This window comes from Cryptomeria japonica, chromosome 10 (assembly GCF_030272615.1).
Source record: "Cryptomeria japonica chromosome 10, Sugi_1.0, whole genome shotgun sequence".
NCBI classification, from domain to species: domain Eukaryota; kingdom Viridiplantae; phylum Streptophyta; class Pinopsida; order Cupressales; family Cupressaceae; genus Cryptomeria; species Cryptomeria japonica.
Genome location: NC_081414.1, coordinates 898831405 through 898850561, shown reverse-complemented (window position 1 = coordinate 898850561; position 19157 = coordinate 898831405). Strand labels below are relative to the sequence as shown.

The 19157-nt window shown below is 39.6% G+C and overlaps 1 protein-coding gene across 1 annotated transcript in view; it reads left to right on the top strand.

Annotated features, from left to right (window-relative positions):
• LOC131046291 (protein HEAT INTOLERANT 4) overlaps positions 1–18860 on the top strand; it is a 61494-nt gene extending 42634 nt beyond the window's left edge. The window contains exons 9-14 of the mRNA XM_057979994.2: positions 17364–17440; positions 17596–17634; positions 17842–17904; positions 18011–18058; positions 18213–18341; positions 18497–18860. Of these exons, the coding sequence (XP_057835977.1) occupies positions 17364–17440; positions 17596–17634; positions 17842–17904; positions 18011–18058; positions 18213–18341; positions 18497–18544 (404 nt within the window). The 3' untranslated portion in view covers positions 18545–18860. The remainder of the gene's footprint in view (positions 1–17363; positions 17441–17595; positions 17635–17841; positions 17905–18010; positions 18059–18212; positions 18342–18496) is intronic.
• Positions 18861–19157: the final 297 nt, after the last annotated feature.

Here is a 19157-nt window from a genome sequence, read left to right as displayed (position 1 = left end):
GAAGATCAAAAGAACGAAGAATTGGAGACCAAGATCATGTCTAAGTGGAGCAACATTGGAGATACCAACTTGGGTAACTTCAGTACGAAGAAGTTTCGAGAGGTCCCTTACATTGGCAAGCCATCACCTGTCGCCAGGAGGATAATTGAAAGTGGCATCATTAAGGCGGCCAGCTTCCCTCCAGCAGTCCAGTGCCATGAGTTGATGATCGAGTGTGCTCGCCATTATGATCCACAATCCAGAACGATCGTGTCCAAAGAAGGAAACACTTTAGCTTATCTTTCAGAGGAGGCTATAAGTGAGGCTTTCCATCTTCCAGAGCACAGAGATATGGTCTACAAAAGCATAGAAGGAGCCAGGTCCATGTACGAAGATGATCCAGATGCTTGCCTAAGCATCATCAACAAGAACTGGTTACTCAAGAGTCGTCCTCGCCTAAGCAAGATTCCGAACACACCCCATAGGATCGATTTCCAGGAGGAGTACAGAGATTTGATAACACTGCTCAACCGAGTCACAGGAGCCCCTCAAGCCTTCTATTTCGAGAAGTGGATGTTTTACTTCATCCAAGTGATAGTTCAGGGAAAAGGAACAATTCATTGGGCTAGAATGATTAGCCATTGCTTGGACGTACAGTTAAGGAGATTGAAGGCTACCAAGTTTTTCCACATGAGTTCGTACATCATATATGCCTTGATCAGGAGCTTCGAGTACGCAGGACTACCTCACAGAGGAGTGATTGGAAGAGGACCCGGCGAGGTCAGAGTTTGTGTTTCCTATGTACACTTGCATCATCCACCAGGAAGTAACTACAAGTTGGTTAATGATACCTTCACGATGAACATCACAAGGACATTGCAAGGTGGGATTCACAATAGGCTATCACAGGATGCACCAAAGCTAGTAAAGAGGTACGGTGCTTGGTTTATCCAATTTCCGAAGTTTACATATATTAGAGTGCATGGATGTCCTTCACCTCCATACATGTTGCCGAGATACCCGATAGACAGAATAGTGTTACTTGAAGTAACTAGACAGTTGGCAGCTTATGCGAAGGCATTCAGACACAGACATGGAAATGGAGTCCTTGTGCCTATCATATTAGGGAATTCAGTTGAGGTATGTCTTAATGCTCTAGCCATGGATGATACAGAGAAAGAGTTAGCTTTGTATTCATTTTCTTTCTTTGCCTTGAGAGAGAGCTTTGATCCTTATGGATATATAGAGGAGACGGTAGAAAATATAAGCATGAGTTTCAGATAGAAGATTTTATGATGAATCTCTTAGATGATCTTGAAGTGAAAAGAAAGATGCATTCTAGATTGCCTTTGGATTTCATCAGGAAATGCAAGATTTACAGAGTGGCCGACCAAGCTCAAGACAGTGGCAGACATCTCCAATCATCCTATGACCGAGAAAGCAAATCAGTGAGGTTAGATTGGAATGAGCCTAAGATTGTGGATCTAGATGCTTTGATGGCTCCAGTCTTGTCTTGTACTCGTAGATGGGTTGATGTGCAACATCAGAAGTTGAGAGAGCAGGGCATAGCTATGACTTTCACTTTGGAAGAAAGACCAGTTGAAGGAGGGGCAAGTGTAAGTGAAGGTAATCCTAATCCCAGAAATGCAAGTGAAGGCAACCTTAGAAGCATAAGTGAAGGCAATCCCCATCCTAGAGGCTCGAAGAGGAAAGAGAGACCTGAGAAAAGAGAATCTTCCAAGAAGAAGCAAGAGGCCAACGGAGATCGTTCATCCGGCACATCTTCTCGACAAGAGAAGAGGACACTTGAAGTGGAGGAGTCTATGGAATCGATGGTACAAAATGATAGACAGGAAGAAGGGCAGGTACCTCGAAGATCACCAAGTGGATCTCTCCAAGATAATGAGCTACAAGAAGACAAGAACGATAACGAAGTAACATCTCCTCCCAGAATAGAAGAAACATTGCCTAAGGAGATACAGGTTAGAGAAACGAGATCTGCCATCCCAGATTGGTTGAAGGAAAGATTAACAAGGGTGATTGTGATCGAAGACGAAGACAATGTGATTGATTTAGAGAGCCTTGTTGGACATTCCCAGGAAATGACAGAAAGGAGGAAGGCTACTAAGATGTCCAAAATGATCAGAGATGAGACAGGATCCAGGAAATTACAGATAGCTACACCGGCAGTGGACAAGTATGAAGGTGAGATCCTCGCAGAAGAATATGATGTAGAGACATTTGAACTTGGTCCACCCACAGCCGAGCAGACACTAGATGATGCCACCGATTCATTTGAAGCATTGAAAGACAAGCTTAGGGAAGAAATGGAGAAGAATAGAAAGCTTGAGAGAGAGGTCGGTGCATGGAGAACATATTTCAGCCATCTCAATCAGCCTTTAGGGCGTCAGGATCCAGCAAGATCTCCTGTACAGGCACTTCCCCTTCAGTCAATTGGTGAGGCAGAGAGATTCAGGAGTTTGGTCCAGCTTATGAGCTCTTGGATTGACAAATCCCATACAGTTGCTATCGAATTTGCAACAAGGATGATGCAGACTATTCACCGGGCTATCCAGGTTCTTGAGATCATCCACAGCTTGATGATAACGGTAGCTGCCTTTGCTCATACTAAAGATGTTATCATTCCTGTCTTGCAAGTAATCAGATAGACTTCAAGGAAAGTCCTAGCACAAGAAAAGATAATGGATGGAGGACCTCATAGTTTACTTCAGTGGTCGACTTTACTCCAGATGAAGGAAGTTCTCTTTGAGGACATCAGTACCAAATGCAACCATGTTGAGGAGGTGATCAACCCGATCCAGGACAGAGTGTTTGGGGTGTTATGCACTATTCTTGGCAGGAGGATCGAAGTTGAGACGGATGTGGATTTGCAGGAATTGGAAGAAAGGGTCAAGGTCATCTTTTGCAAAGATGCAACTATTATCACAGATGAGCAACGGGATCAGATGTTTGCTATCATGCTCCTGATTGAGAAGACCAAAGAACTTGAACTTGAATGGGATGCTGCTCTTCTCAAGGCATTTGATCAGGTCATCCACTTAGAAGAAAGAATGAGGAATCTTCCCGAGATTCCAATTGCTGAGATCGAGGGAATCGTATCAAGATTCATTGCATATGCTAAAAAGGAGCATTGGAAAGGGAATAAGATTCTAGATGAGAGGTTGTTATAGATGACATGGCACCTTAATTGTCATTGGTCTATGTCTCCTAGATTTTTGTGCCGAATTTAATATTTGGCTATGCATTTAATATTGTTCAGTAAAAAGGGGGCTGTTTGTAATAAACCCTAATTAGGGTTTAGGTGTCATAATCTTGGCCATTGATCTGGACCGTTCATTGTAATTGAGGATGCTATATATACCCTCATTTCATTTCATTTTGTCATTAGAAAATTAGATATCAGCATTAGAGAATTAGAGAGAGATTAGAAGCAAGTTATTTTGTAGCAAGATTGAGTTTTGAGGAAGGAATTTCAAACAATTGTTGTACATGATGGCTTTGAGATCAATAAAATATTGAAGTTATGGTGTTTTATTGCAATTCTTGTGGTTATCTTCATGGTTGTTCACTTTCTTGAATCATTCTCAATCAAAGTAGTGTTTAGTTCGAAGGACAAAGTGTTGGACTTGATCGTCGGTGAGATTCAATTTCCAAACCACTAGCTTCTTGCTGATTGTAGGAACGCCTTGCGTGGTCAACTGGAGAAACTTGAATCACTTAAACCTTCAATCATTGTTGTATCTTGGATATGTACCTTAGTGGTAGTGTCCTTGATCCTTGATGTATTGAAAAATCATTTGTTACCTTAGAAGATCGCATCAATTTCAATTGAGCTGTTGTTTTATGGCAATATTGAAGTTGGTAGAATCTTGCCAAGTCTCGTCCACATTGAGTCATTCTTAGGGTTAGATTAGACTAGATCTCTTGCAAGCCCTACCCTTTTGATCTTTTTTGAGCTTGTTTAGTTTAGGAAATTCTTCGGAAACGTAAGGCCCCTTGATGACACAACAATCACAACGACCACTGGTGCTTATCCACACGTAGAGACCCTACTAAAAAGAACATTGCAGTCACCCTAACTGATCCTTCTTGCGATATCTTCAGCAGTTAGAGACTTTATTCAAGAGAGGATAAGATGCCTTTGGGTATTTTATTCTGTGTATGATTGTGTACAAAATACACGTCAACAGTATGACATGACATTTTACGTGGATTTGCCTATTCCAGACTCTCGTAGGCAGATAGTTGTGGTGAGAGAGTCATTTTGGCGTTTATTTGATGATTGGATGGCTCATTATGCTCTTGGATACATTATATTTTATTATTTGGGGCCAAGATGTTATATTTTTAAATTGAGGTGCACTTTTTATTTTATAAAGTTACTTTTTTATCTAAAAAGTGCAATGAGATTTAATAAGAATATTATAGATACTTCTAGAAAGTTAAGAGGCTTCTAGAGGAAGATTCTATTATGGATACTTCTAGAAAGTTAAGAGGCTTCTAGAGGAAGATTCTATTATGGATACTTCTAGAAAGTTATGGATACTTCTAGAAAAGTTAAGAGGCTTCTAGAGGAAGATTCTAAAAAGTGAATAAATAGACCCCATGGGTCTCTCATTTGGCATCCAAGTTTATTTTCTCTAGTGCATCTACTTGAGCATTTGTGGAGCTTGAAGGTCTGCAAGTATTCAGTTGAATCATTGGGAATGATACCTCCCAAGTGATTGCATAACTGAGGGGGTGAAAGATCCTCTGAAGGGTTGCTCTTCGGAATTGGTACTCAGCCAATTCAAGTGTGCTTAATTGGAATCCTATCCTGTCAAGGTTCGATTTAGAGATCAGTTGAAAACTTACATCTTTGTTCATGTATCAATGAATGTCATTGTCTATCTTATTAAGTCTGAAATAGTGATCAGAAATTAATTACAAAAGTTGTATACTTCAAACTCTCATATTTCTGAAGCATGTATGATATCTATTGGACATAATGTTAATTCTAGTATTGATGAAAAATTGTGTTGTTCCCTTGGTAGTTAAATTGATATATGTTTCCTATATACTTTGCAAATCAGTAAAGTGCTTAGTTGTAGATTGTATGTAACTTGTTGGACAATATTCCTTGAATCAAAATCATCAATTCTTCCATACATAAGCAAGGGATACTACAGTGGTATCAGAGCGGTTTCCTGCCAGCCTGATAGGGTTTATGCAGTCACCGTACAATCAAGTTTACAACAGAGGTAGCAGAGCTCTATTTACACCAGGTAAGGACATGGGTGATAGGCAATCACAAAGCCCACCTAGAAACAGGAGGGATGATGAGATTATGCAACGTTTGGAACAAATGGCCACAACCCAGGATAGAACCCTGCAGAACATTGAAGCTTTGATGCGCCATTTGGTTAGGGGGAATAGGAGAAATGACCATAATGATGACCGTGATGACAGGAGCATAGCAGGATCACAACACGAACAGGGAACACGGTCTACCACAGCAAATAGACCCACATGTCCTACATTCCATCCGAAAACACCACCACCCACACCTGATGATTTGGAAAGAGACATTAGAGATGAGCTCAGACTGGCAAGGCAAGAGTGGGAAGATTTACCAGGATATGTACAGAATGGGTGGACTTTTGACAGGTATTTGAATTATAGGGCTAACAGACAGAAACAGGTGGAAAAACAGAGTGAATTGCAACACGTCACTAACAAGTTGACATTACCCACATTTGATGGAAGTGGGAAAATGACTGCTCGGGCATGGATTCATAAAGTGGATACCTTTTTATCTTTGAAGACTATGACAGAATTCGAAGCACTCAAGTATGCCACTTTACACCTGGACGGGGCAGCTCATGATTGGTGGATGCACGGCATGATCATGTTGCAGCACAATCAGGTAACCACTTCCAGGAGTTCGTGGATAAGCTGATAGAAAGGTTTGATAAGAAGGATCTTGAGGTATATTTCCGGGAATTAGCACAGCTCAGACAGACAGGAGGTTTAGAGCAGTTTATTAATGACTTCCAAAAGCTTGCAGTAATGGTCCCTGATATATCAGAGCGGAGGCTAGTCATTTTATTTACAGAAGGGTTGACTGAACCACTCAAGGGGTGGGTTAAGGCCTTTGATCCTCTCACATTACAGGAAGCCATGAAGAAAGCTCGTAGCATGGAACTTGCAGCGCTAGCAAATAGGTTTGGTTCGAAGGGCTCTTCATCATTCAGAGATAATAGAGGGGGATTCAACAAAGGTAAGGAAAAGGTTGATGACACAAAGGGCAAGTCAACTGCACCTCTGGATAGGGAGACACTTAATGACTTGCGTAAGAAGAAGTTATGCTTCTTTTGCAAGGGTCCCTACGAGTTTGGACATGACTGTCCTATGAGGCCTAAGGGAAAGGCCAACAGGGTGATGTGGGCTTATTACGAGGGCTCAGACTCAGATAGCTCAGAATACCATGATCCTGATGATGCAGAGCAGGAACAGGAGGTAGATAATGCTGAACAGAAGGAAGAACCAGAGGCACGTCTATCTAGTATTCAGAGAGAGGGATCTTTCAGACTTAGAGGTGTCTTGGCTGGACAGAAGGTTATTACACTATTAGATACAGGTGCCACACATAATTTTATTGATGCATGCTTTGTGGAGAGACGTGGACTCATCACTGAGGAGTTTGAGGTATTGAGAGTTAAGGTGGTTGATGGATATACACTTCGATGTGACAGGATGGTGTGTGATCTACCCCTACGCCTAAACAACTATGAGTTCAAGGCGGATTACGATGTGGTCAACATGGGTGACATGGACATAGTACTTGGGATACAGTGGCTACATTCTTTGGAGGAGGTTACCCTGAGACTGAAGGATATGGAGATACGATTCAAGGTGGATGGCAGGACTCATGTGCTGAAGGCTATCCGTAATGGTGATATCAGGACTATCTCATTTAGGCGGATGGAGAGATTAGCCAGGCATGATGATATAGAGTGGGCGGCAATATGCACCTTGATGCCTCCCCAGGAGGGGCAACATAAGACTGAATATCATCCGGATATTTAGAAATTGAGAATCAAGTATGAAAAGGTATTCAGCGAGATTCCACCAGGCAGGCCACCAGACAGAGGCATTGAGCACATTATCGAGCTGGAGGAAGGCGCTAAGCCTGTCATGATCACACCATACCGGCACCCAAAGCGACTCAAGGATGAGATCGAGAGGACCATCAAGGAGTTGCTAGCAATGGGACACATTCGACCTAGTAAGTCACCTTTTGCATCTTCTGTTGTACTCTTTGGATGTGTATTGATTACAGGGTGTTAAACAAGAGAACCATTAAGAACAGATATCCTATCCCACGCATTGATGAGTTGATAGATGAATTGCATGGGGCTTGTTATTTTTCAAAGATTGATTTGAGATCAGGATATCATCAGATCAGATTGAGAGAGCACGACATTGAGAAAATTGCTTTCAGATGTCACTGTGGGCATTTTGAGTTTGTAGTCATGCCTTTTGGTTTGACTAATGCACCTGCCACTTTCCAGTCCACGATGAACAAGGTTTTTCACCATCAACTAAGGAAATTTGTATTGGTGTTCTTTGATGACATTTTGGTATACAACAGATCATGGCAGGAACATCTTGAGCATTTGGAGACAGTATTGAGCATATTGCAGAAGGAGTCCTTGTATGCTAAGGAGTCCAAGTGCGATTTAGGCATGACTGAGCTTCTATACTTAGGACACATCATTAGTGCGGATGGAGTGCGGATGGATCCTGAAAAGATCCGCGCTATTGTTGATTGGCCTCCACCAGAGAACCTTACACAGTTGAGGGGATTCCTTGGACTATGTGGTTTTTATCGCAGATTCGTCAGTGGCTACTCACGGCACGCAGCACCCATGACAACTTTGTTGAAGAAAAGGGCATTTGTGTGGACTTCGGAGGCACAAGATTGTTTCTTGAGATTCAAGGAGATAATGACTACATGCCCAGTTCTAGCACTACCTGATTTTATGAAGCCATTTGCACTTCAATGTGATGCATCGGGAGAGGGAGTTGGTACTGTACTCATGCAGGACAAGCACCCTATTGCTTATGAGAGCAGGAAACTTAGGGGGCCTGAGCGATCATTTAGCATTTATGATAAGGAGATGTTGGCAATCATGCATGCCTTGGCCAAATTCAAACAGTATCTTGTGGGCAGCAAATTTTGTATTAAAATTGTTCATAATAGTTTGAGGCACTTTTTGGGACAGCGGGACCTGAATGATCGTCAGCAGAAGTGGGTGAGTAAGTTATAGGCCTATGATTTTGATATCACATATGTTAAGGGGACAAAAAATGTTGTTGCAGATGCTTTATCTCGTAGGCCACACCTCACTTCTATGATTCAAATATTAGAGGATTGGTGACACTTGATTGTAGCAGAATATGCCAAAGACACATGGGCCTTTGATATAGTGGAGGGGACAGCGATTGACACCAGGTACACTCTTGTAGATGATTTGATCATTTACAAGAACAGAATTTACTTAGTCCCAGTATCGAAAGTGAAGCGGTTGATTTTGAGAGCACTCCATGATTCACCTACAGCAGGCCATCCCGGGTATTTCAAGACTTACAGGTTAGTTCGGGAACGGTTCACTTGGAAGGGGCTTAAGGCTGATGTTTTGTAGTATGTGCGTGAGTGTCTTGTTTGCCAGCAGAACAAACAAGAGCACACTTATCCAGCAGGGCTCCTACAGCCACTTCCTATTCCTGACAGGAAGTGGGAGTGCATCTCCATGGATTTTATCACGGGCTTGCCCAAGGCCTAGGGGCGTGATTGTATCTATGTGGTGGTGGACAGGCTGACAAAATATGCTCACTTCTTCCCTATCACTACTACGTACTCAGCAGCTCAGGTGGCAGAGGTCTTCTTCAGGGAGGTTTTCAGATTACACGGTTTGCCTCAGAACATTGTGAGTGACAGGGACAGCCGCTTCATGAGTCACTTCTGGCAGGAGGTATTCCGGTTGTGTGGCACCGAGCTTACACCTAGCACCAGTTATCACCCACAGACTGATGGTCAAACGGAGATTGTGAACAAATGGGTGGAAGGGTATTTGAGGAATTATGTGGCAGCTCAGCAGCGAGCTTGGATCAGATTTATATATCTCTGTGAGTATTGCTACAACACTACATACCACATGACCATACAGATGACACCCTTCAGGGCACTTTACGGTTATGAGGCACCCAGTTTTTTGGATTTAGTGTTGGGTGACAGTTGAGTACCTAGTGCAGGTGAGTTACTACAGGAGAGTAAGGACATAGTTGCGACTCTCAGAGACAATATTGCTAGAGCTCAGAACCAGCAGAAACAATATGCAGACCAGAAGAGGACTGAGTGTAGTTTTGAAGTGAATGATATGGTTTACCTCATGTTGCAGCCATACAGGCAGTCCACTCTTAAGAAGAGTGGTGCAGAGAAACTCAAGCCACGTTACTATGGACCATTCAAGATTATTAGGAAGGTTGGTGAGGTGGCTTATGAGTTGGAGCTTCCCGCAAATAGCAGAGTGCATAATGTATTCCATGTGTCACGCCTCAAGAAGGCGTTGGGTCAGAGTGTGGTGCCTTCTGCAGTATTACCTCCCTTGGATGATGAGGGGAAGTTGATCTTGGTTCCAGAATCCATCTTGGATAGCAGAGAGAAGCAGCTTCGCAAGCGAGTGATCAGAGAGTACTTGATTAAGTGGAAGGATTTACCTGTTGAGGATGCTACTTGGGAGGGTGAAGCCATTCTGCAACATCCTGCATTGAGATTGCTTGAGGCCAAGCAATTTCAGGAGGGGCGGATTGTCATGTCCCCTGTTTAGTATGACATGACACTTTACGTGGATTTGCCTATTCCAGACTCTCGTAGGCAGATAGTTGTGGTGAGAGCGTCATTTTGGCATTTATTTGATGATTGGATGGCTCATTATGCTCTTGGAGACATTATATTTTATTATTTGGGGCCAAGATGTTATATTTTTAAATTGAGGTGCACTTTTTATTTTATAAAGTTACTTTTTTCTCTAAAAAGTGCAATGAGATTTTATAAGAATATTATGGATACTTCTAGAAAGTTAAGAGGCTTCTAGAGGAAGATTCTATTATGGATACTTCTAGAAAGTTAAGAGGCTTCTAGAGGAAGATTCTATTATGGATACTTCTAGAAAGTTATGGATTGTTCTAGAAAAGTTAAGAGGCTTCTAGAGGAAGATTCTAAAAAGTGAATAAATAGACCCTATGGGTCTCTCATTTGGCATCCAAGTTTATTTTCTCTAGTTCATCTACTTGAGCATTTGTGGAGCTTGAAGGTCTGCAAGTATTCAGCTGAATCATTGGGAACGATACCTCCCAAGTGATTGCATAACTGAGGGGGTGAAAGATCCTTTGAAGGGTTGCTCTTCGGAATTGGTACTCAGCCAATTCAAGTGTGCTTAATTGGAATCCTATCTTGTCAAGGTTCGATTTAGAGATCAGTTGAAAACTTACATCTTTGTTCATGTATCAATGAATGTCATTGTCTATCTTAGAAAGTCTGAAATAGTGATCAGAAATTAATTACAACAGTTGTATACTTCAAACTCTCATATTTCTGAAGCATGTATGACATCTATTTGACATAATGTCAATTCTAGTATTGATGAAAAATTGAGTTGTTCCCTTGGTAGTTAAATTGATATATGTTTCCTATATACTTTGCAAATCAGTAAAGTGCTTAGTTGTAGATTGTATGTAACTTGTTGGACAATATTCCTTGAATCAAAATCATCAATTCTTCCATACATAAGCAAGGGATACTACATCCTTCAATTTTTGGTGTTGAATATCTACCCATCTTCATGTGCAAGTTAAAATTTGATTCATCAATTCCCTCAAATCTGTGACTTCCTTTTCATGCCAATTAATCTTTATTCCTTTTTCGTCCATCTCATAGGTAGATTGTATATATCTACCACTATCTTGTGCTTGATCGACCTCTCTATAGATTATACATTTCCTGGTGAGATCAAGAGACAGCCGGGAGTGCATCTTCTTGTTTATCTCGAAGTCATCTTGTGCATTCATCCAAAAATCTTCTACTTGAAACACATGCCTATGCTTCCTTCCAGCCATTTCTTCTACATTACAATAGGGATCAAAGTTATCTCTAGAAACAAATGGTGTAAACAAATAGAGAGATAACTCTGGCTCGACATATTTAGCTACTTGGAGGGAAGGACAAACTTCTATTGAATTCCCAAGTGAAATGGAATTAGTGATGACACCTCCGTGTTTGTACCTCAATGACTTGGTACATGCTAACAATTGTCTTGCCACCTCAAGAAGTACTATCCTGTCTGTGGGATAATGTGGCAAGATATAAGGAGGGGAAGGACATCCTTGGATCCTTATATATGTGAATTTGGGAAATTGAATAAACCACCCACCATATTGTTTGACAAGTGCTTTTGCCTCCGGAGACAATCTTTGATGGATCCCACCTTGTAGAGTCCTTGTGATGTGCATTGTGAAAGTATCATTCATTGTTCTATAGTGTTGTTTAGGTGGGTGATGCAATATTTTATAAGAATCACAAACCCTTATCTCTTCGGGCCCTCTTCCAACTCTACCTCTGTGTGGTAGCCCTGCATATTCATAACTCCTTGCTAGAGAATATATGATATATGAGCTCATGTGGAATGACTTGGTAGGAATTAACCTTCTCAATTGTACGTCTAGACAATTACTAATGATTCTTGCCCAATTGATCATTCCTTTCCCTTGAATTATTATTTGAATGAAAAAAAACATCCATTTATCAAAACAAAAGGCTTGAGGAGCACCTATAACTTGACCAAGCAAGGCGATAGAATCCCTGAATTCCTCTTGGAAGTCAATTCGGTGTGGCCCATTAGGTATATTGTTTAGGCGAGGTCTACTCTTTTGCAACCAATCCCTATTGATGATTGAGAGGCATGCATCAGGATCATTCTCATAAATTGATTTGGCTCCTTCTAAGCTTCTATAGATCACGTCCCTTTGTTTTGGTAGGTGGAGAGCTTCACTTGTAGCTTTCTTTGATAGGTAGGCAAGAACGGTTCCATCCATGACCACAATTGTCCTTGAGTGTGAATCATAGTGCTTGGCGCATTCAATCACCAATTCATGACATCTAACTGCAAGAGGGAAGCCGACTGCCTTGATGATGCCGCTCTCTACTATCCTCTTGGCTATTGGTGATGGTTTGCCAATAAATGGTGTCTCATGAAACTTCTTCACATTGAAGTTCCCAAGATTTGTATCTCCAATGTTGCTCCATCGGGATGTAATCTTGGTCTCCAAGTCATCATTCTTCTGATTTTCTTTGATGAGAGCCTGCCTTGAGGTAGATCCGCTTGTCTTGGGCGCTGCCATTGTTCACCTATGAGAGATGCTCAAGTTAGGATCTTGACAAGGTTATGAAGATTAATGACTTTGAGCTTGCAAAACCTTAGAAATGAAGATGAAGTACTGATTAAACCAGTCCTACATTTTAACAATAAATGAATGCTTCATAAGACTGTCCTAACTTACACATGCATCCTAACTTGAATGAATTATGCCTTTCTGCCTTTAATCAGACCTGATTTTAATCTTAAATGCAGTTCTTACCTCTGTTTTTGATGATTTCCTATCAATTGAATGACTGACACTACTTAATGAAATCACTGTTTGGAATGCAAGTCTGATGCCTAATACAAATCTGGGCTGTCCAAGGTGAATTCGCTGTGTGATAGGCTCCCAACTGAGTGCAATTTGCTTCCTCTGATCTTCAAATTATAGATTTGCCTTTTCTAAAAGACCAGACGTGCATTCAATGATGAAATTCACCCTTTATAACTGCTGATGCTTGATGAAGTTCGCTGTTAAATTGAAGAAATTTGCTGACCTGCTGACAAAATTCGCTTTTGGAGAAATTATGTTTTGAAATGGTGTTAAAATGATCTTTTGACCTCCCTTATATATGCGATTTAGGGTAAAGGTGTGTCTTTTGGGATGCAAGGCCGACTTAATCTAGCAAAAATAAAACCACAAATTGTCTTCCTCATGCTGCCTGACTTGACACATTATAGTTCTCCTTTTACCAATTTCAATTTTGAATATGTTTGGGCGCCAAAAATGCTTGTCTTGATGAATTTCGCTTTAGGTCCTTTGCAAGATACACACATGATTCGCTCTAGGACCTTAAGAAGGACAAGGAATAAGGTAGGAAATTCGCTCCATGTCCTTAGCAAGGACAAGACTTAAATCAAAATTTCGCTTCAGGACCCTTGGAAGGTGCACAACCTTAGTGTGATTTTCGTTCTATGTGCTTAGGAGGGACAAGACTTAAAATGAATTTGTTCTTTGTCCTTAGGAAGGACAAGGTCAAGTTGAAAGTTCGCTTCATGTCCTTAGCAAGGACAAAGCTCTTTGATAAGGATTTCGCTCTTCGTCCTTAGCAAGGACAAGACCTAAAAGTAGAATTCACTCTGTGTCCCTTGGAAGGACAAGACTTAAATGACAATTTCGCTCTATGTCCTTGACAAGGACAAGACTCAAAATGAAGTTCGCTCTCTGTCCTTTGGAAGGACAGGACCTATAATGCCATTAGCTCCAAGACCTTTCTAAGGTAAGCTCAAATGATAAAGTTCGCTCTTGTACCTTGGCAAGGTATGCTCATGATTCTAAACAAAGTTTGCTTTAAGACTTCTCTTAGATACACATATTCAAGTTCGCTCTGGACCCTTAGCAAGGACAAGGCATGAAGTTCACTCTAGGACCCTTGGAAGGACAAGGAATAAGGTAGGAAATTTGCTCCACGTCCTTTGGAAGGACATGACCTATAATGGTCTTTTCACTCCAAGACCTTGGCAAGGACATGACCCATAATGGAATTTGCTCTATGTCCCTTGGAAGGACAAGGTCAAGCTGGGAAGTTCGCTCCATGTCCTTTGGAAGGACATGACTTGAAGAAAAATTTCACTCTATGTCCTCTGCAAGAACATCGATTCAACATCTGCCTTAGGACCTATCCAAAGACCTGACTTGGAATTCACCACTTTCTTTTACCTCATCGATTTGAGCCTTAAGTTTTCCAATCTCTTCGCATGAAAGCATCATCAATTCGACCCTTAAGAACACCTACAGAGGAAATTCGCTCTATGACCTTCGGAATGATGGGACCTAAAACAAAATTTTGTTCTAGGACCTGAGCAAGGTACGGGGTCAAGGCATTTGAGCAAATTTCGCTCCAATGAGGGTTTTTGATGAAAATTTTGCTCTCAAATTGGGGCAAGGTAGGCGACCTTATGGATGATTCTTCTTTATCTCTTTCACCTAACTTTGCTTAGCTTATTGAATCTTGAGTCCTTCATCTACTAATCAATTCTTTGCAACACTCGATGATCTTGATGGGGCGATGTGTGATGTGGTCACAACAGGACACTATGTAGGCCAAAAGCTAAATAGGCATCATGCCTTTTCTCTTGTTTTGCGTAATAAGGCACTAACTTATGCATTGTGAAAATCCAGAGAATTTAAATTCTAAATATTGATTCTTGAGTTTGTCTCTCTTAGTTATTGTTTTAACTTTTATTTATTCATCATAAGTCATCAGTGATCTCCAAGAGTCATTAATTCTCAAAATGAGGTATCTGCTAGGTACAATTGCAAGCAAAGACTTTGCTGCCTCCTGCCTTTCTCCTTCCCATAATGTTTTGGTTCAATAAAGTTGAAGAGTGAAGAAAAAACGTGGCAATGTAATAGATAAAACATTAACATTTTCAAAAAAAGGAGATTAAGTTGATGGCAAGTTTGGTGAGTTTGTTTCAAGTGTTAGAGAGTTTGTGGATTTCAGTTATTTCAAATTGTGAGCTCTCACAACTTTGCATAGTGTAGACTGTTTAATTCGGTTTGACTGAGTAGGAATGAACTTGTCACATTTGACTAGCTTGTAAACTTGCCATGTAATCACCATGCAGCGAGTACTGTGCTCATGCTATGTTTCATCAAGCACTTTGTAAGGAATTAGAAAGACATTCTTGGCAGGTCCATATTAATTTAGACTTCTATCTATTAATCACTGGCAAATCTCAGAGGGATGATGGAAGAAATGGCTGCACAGAAAGATTTACGGCAATTGCAATAGCAGAATTCATTCCTGGCAATTGCAATAGCAGAATTACAATTGGATTTTATATCCGTGCATACACCTACAGAATTTGCCAATTTTAATATATTGCCTTGGTCTGATTGTCCATAGAGACAGGAGGCATCATAATTTTTTGTTGCCTGAAACAGAATGAAATTCTTGTTGATATAATGTTTTCTTCTGGCAATTTTAATAAGTTACAGATCTTATCATAAAACATTGTTGCAAAAAGTATTGGTGATATGATAGGTGCCATGACATGACATCTTCTATGCAGAAGCTGGGCAACCCACATGCTAGATAAGACAGAAAAGATAGACCGAGCTTTAATATCACTAAAAGCTAGATGTTACTATCTCTTCTATATCCTACTACCTGTTATTACTTGAGTGAGTTGTGCTTCATTTGTTATAAGCACCATTTGGTACATCATGAGTTTGTCTTTTGAATATATGACAAATGCATGTGTTAAGTATGTTGCAATTTGTACATATAAAAAAATGCACATTCACAAAACATTATGTTGTGGTAAATTATTTTTCCAACTAGCTGGAGTCATGATCTGATTGTGAATGTTCAAGATTCATTTTAGAATGTATCCTACTCAAGGGGTTCCCAAACATAGAAACTTGTTCTCAAATGCCCCAGGAATATAGAGTCTTCCAATGATCGGAGGTGGTAAGAAAGCTCTATGGTCTGTAACTTAAGCTATCTGCAGAGAACATCAGGGTCGCATAACTGCTATTTCATAATCTTTCTGTATTTAGATTTTCAATAAAGGTAGTGGTGCTGTATGTCCTTTTCAAAATTGGCCTCAAGGGATTGCATGACATCCAAGGAGACTTGGGAGACAACCTGTTGTAGGCAATTTGCATTCTCCTATACAGGGCACAGTCCCAGTAGGGAAAGATGTCTTATATCCTGGAATAAATTATTGTATAACCTTGATAGAACATAGTTGTAGTAACTTATCAGGCCATAAGTTATATGGGTATTAAGGGCACTGCTATTTTGATTTTGAGTTTTACCAGTACATCATTCCAAAGATTGCAGATCTGCTGGAGAGTTTTATCTCGAAAATAGAGAAGTTGAAGAACAGAACATATCTGTATATCCACTTTCACAGAGATTTACACAAAAGTAGGAACAAGTAAAGTGCCTTCTGGATGAGATCATTCATTTCTTAGTTCTGATGGTATGTCATTGTATTGACTTTATATTTTGTGAACACATCTTCAAATGTAATGAGCAGGTGCTAAGGGCAAATAGCTGGAGTATTGTCTTTTAAAACGGCTTTCTTTATGGGGCTTTGTATTCACAAATGGTAAATAGCTAAAAGTTTGTTGTTGAACTTAACCTTATTTAATAATGTTTTAGAAGGTAAAGGAGGCAAATGTGAAAGTTAAAACCTAGGTAAGAAATATCAAAAGGACATTGAGCACTTTATTTTTTATACAGATCCTGTCCAACGAATCTTTAGAATCTGATAACTTTTATTCGCTGGACCTGAATAGTGAAGCTCCTCTGGCATTTTGCAGGTTCTATCAGATGTTTTTCCAAGAGTTTGAATGAAGAAATGCATCATCTTGATAAAAATTCCTTCTGAACACATTAGGCTACTAAGATTGGCACTTGCTAAACAGTAGGATATCTTTATCAAAATCAATGTTAACACAGAAAATAAGGATAATATGCTCAGATCTTGGACAAAATGTGTGATATTTTTGGTTATTCTCCATTATTCCTGTTACAAATTAGACAAACTTCCGTCTTTTAGGCAGAAGCTCTGTCCAGTTACATTCTAATCTATTGTGTGACATTCAGTTTTGAGCTTATTCCTTATTTCTTCTTTCCCAATTTCTGCGTGGTCTTTTTCATATATATACTTGCGTTCTTGTTGATAATATAAAGATAAATTGTATTTCTGAGTTGAAAATACAAAATTGTAGCTTCAGAGTATATGTGTGTTTTCTTTCCAACTCAGAAATGCTCTTTAGAAAAAATGAATCATGTTGGTCTAGCTAGTTTCAGACTAGACAAGATCTCTTTAAGCTTAATTTCCTGTTATGTTTCTTTCAAGACATATATGTTCAGTTGCCAAATTCTATTTAGCTATTGCAATAGCAATCTGACATGATTTAAAATTTTTTAATCATTGAAACAGACTTTTATCAGCCTTTTAAGGAGGATGAAGTAGAACAAGACACAGTCGTTCAAATTATGTATCCTATGGAGCCACCGGTAAGTATACAACATACATTTTATTATTGAATCAAAGTCCCAGTTACATGGTAGCCACCACAAGGAATATAGCTTACAGTTGCACGATTATTACTTAATGAGGGTCTTGTTTTGCTTGTTTGAAACATAAATTGATTTTTTTTGTTGTTGTGCAGATTGTGTGTGAGTTTGACTGGGAGTTTGATGAGATTGAGGTGATTATTCTTCCTGTTCAATGAACTTTTTGGCTGATCTGGAAGCATTTATTATCTGCTGGGCTTTTTCATAATATCTTTAATTGATATCATTGTAGTTTTATACCATTGTTGAGTATTTCAGTATGATCTTTTTGTAATATCAAAACAGTTCTCAAGCTTTATCTTGAACCATTTTAAGGAACATGAAATGTTTAATTTGAACAGGAATTTACTGATAATATTGTTAAAGAAGAAGCACTGCAACCAGAGCACAAGGAAGAATTTATGGTATTTTCTTTAATTCTGTAAATTTAACCAGTATTAATGAGGTAATGGATCTTTTGTTTTTTAAATTTTTTCCTTAATAACTAAATGTGGTTTATTTTGTTACTAGAAATTTGTGAAGGAGAGGGTAACTGAATCAAAGAAGAAACAACGTCAGGTATGCAGATATTTCATTCTGTGAGATAATTTTTGATAATTTAATGCTAGCAGATTATTATTTTTTATTTTGAATGATTACCAAGTTTTCCGCAGTAGCTTGGATTGTTTTCGAGTTTGAGAACAGCATTTTACATATTTTGTGTTTTGCCCAGGCAAAGGAGGCACGGAAGAAAGCTATTGAGGAAATGAGTCCTGAGAGTAAAGCTGCTTTTGAGAGCATGCGCTTTTATAAATTTTATCCTGTCCAGACCCCTGGTACCCCAGATATTTCAAATGTCAAGGTATTATTCTTGCTCTTTTGTGGATCCAGGTCACTTGTTTTGGATTTTCTTTAGTTTTGAATCTTAACTGCATTTCTGGCACCACTTTTCTCTGATTGCAGTTATGTCTGCTAATGACAGGTTGTGTTTGATCTATTTTTGCTTAAATTTTGCAGGTTCCATTTATTAATAGATATTATGGAAAAGCGCATGCAGTCCTGTAACATGAGAACTCCACTTTGTTTCCTTTTTCCATCACTTAAGTGCCTTTAGGTTAATAGTTTTGGAATTCGGTCCCAGGGAAATTTTTTACTGTACAGTAAGTACGGAAGTAGAATTTCGGAAATGGCCAAGAAGTTGTTTTCTTGCCTGTGACAGGATAGTGACTTTGGCTGGTTAAAAGGAGGATTATATTGTAGTAGAGAAATGGTAAGGCAAACTAATATAGTTTTGCCAACCATGCTCTGATTTTGAGGTTCAGAGACAAATTTATTGTAGTAACCATAGTAATTCAATTCAGTTGAGTTAATTATCATACTATGGTGAGTATAATATTCAATTTCTTGTTATCTTCTTACATGGTTTTGTTTTGGCATCATTTTGCTTCCTTATTTTGTCATTCCATTTTAATCTACTCGTCTTGCATTAAAGCGAGTGCTTGGGTATCTACTATTAATTAAGAAGCAATATTGAATGTTTCAGCCAATACAGGAAACCACACATTGCAGGTACCATTCATGGTTTATACTTTGCTTGCTTGGCTTTTAATATTAGTCCAAGCAGTTGGTCTTTTTGAAGTCAATATCTACCACAATCATTTCAATATGAACTGCTCCG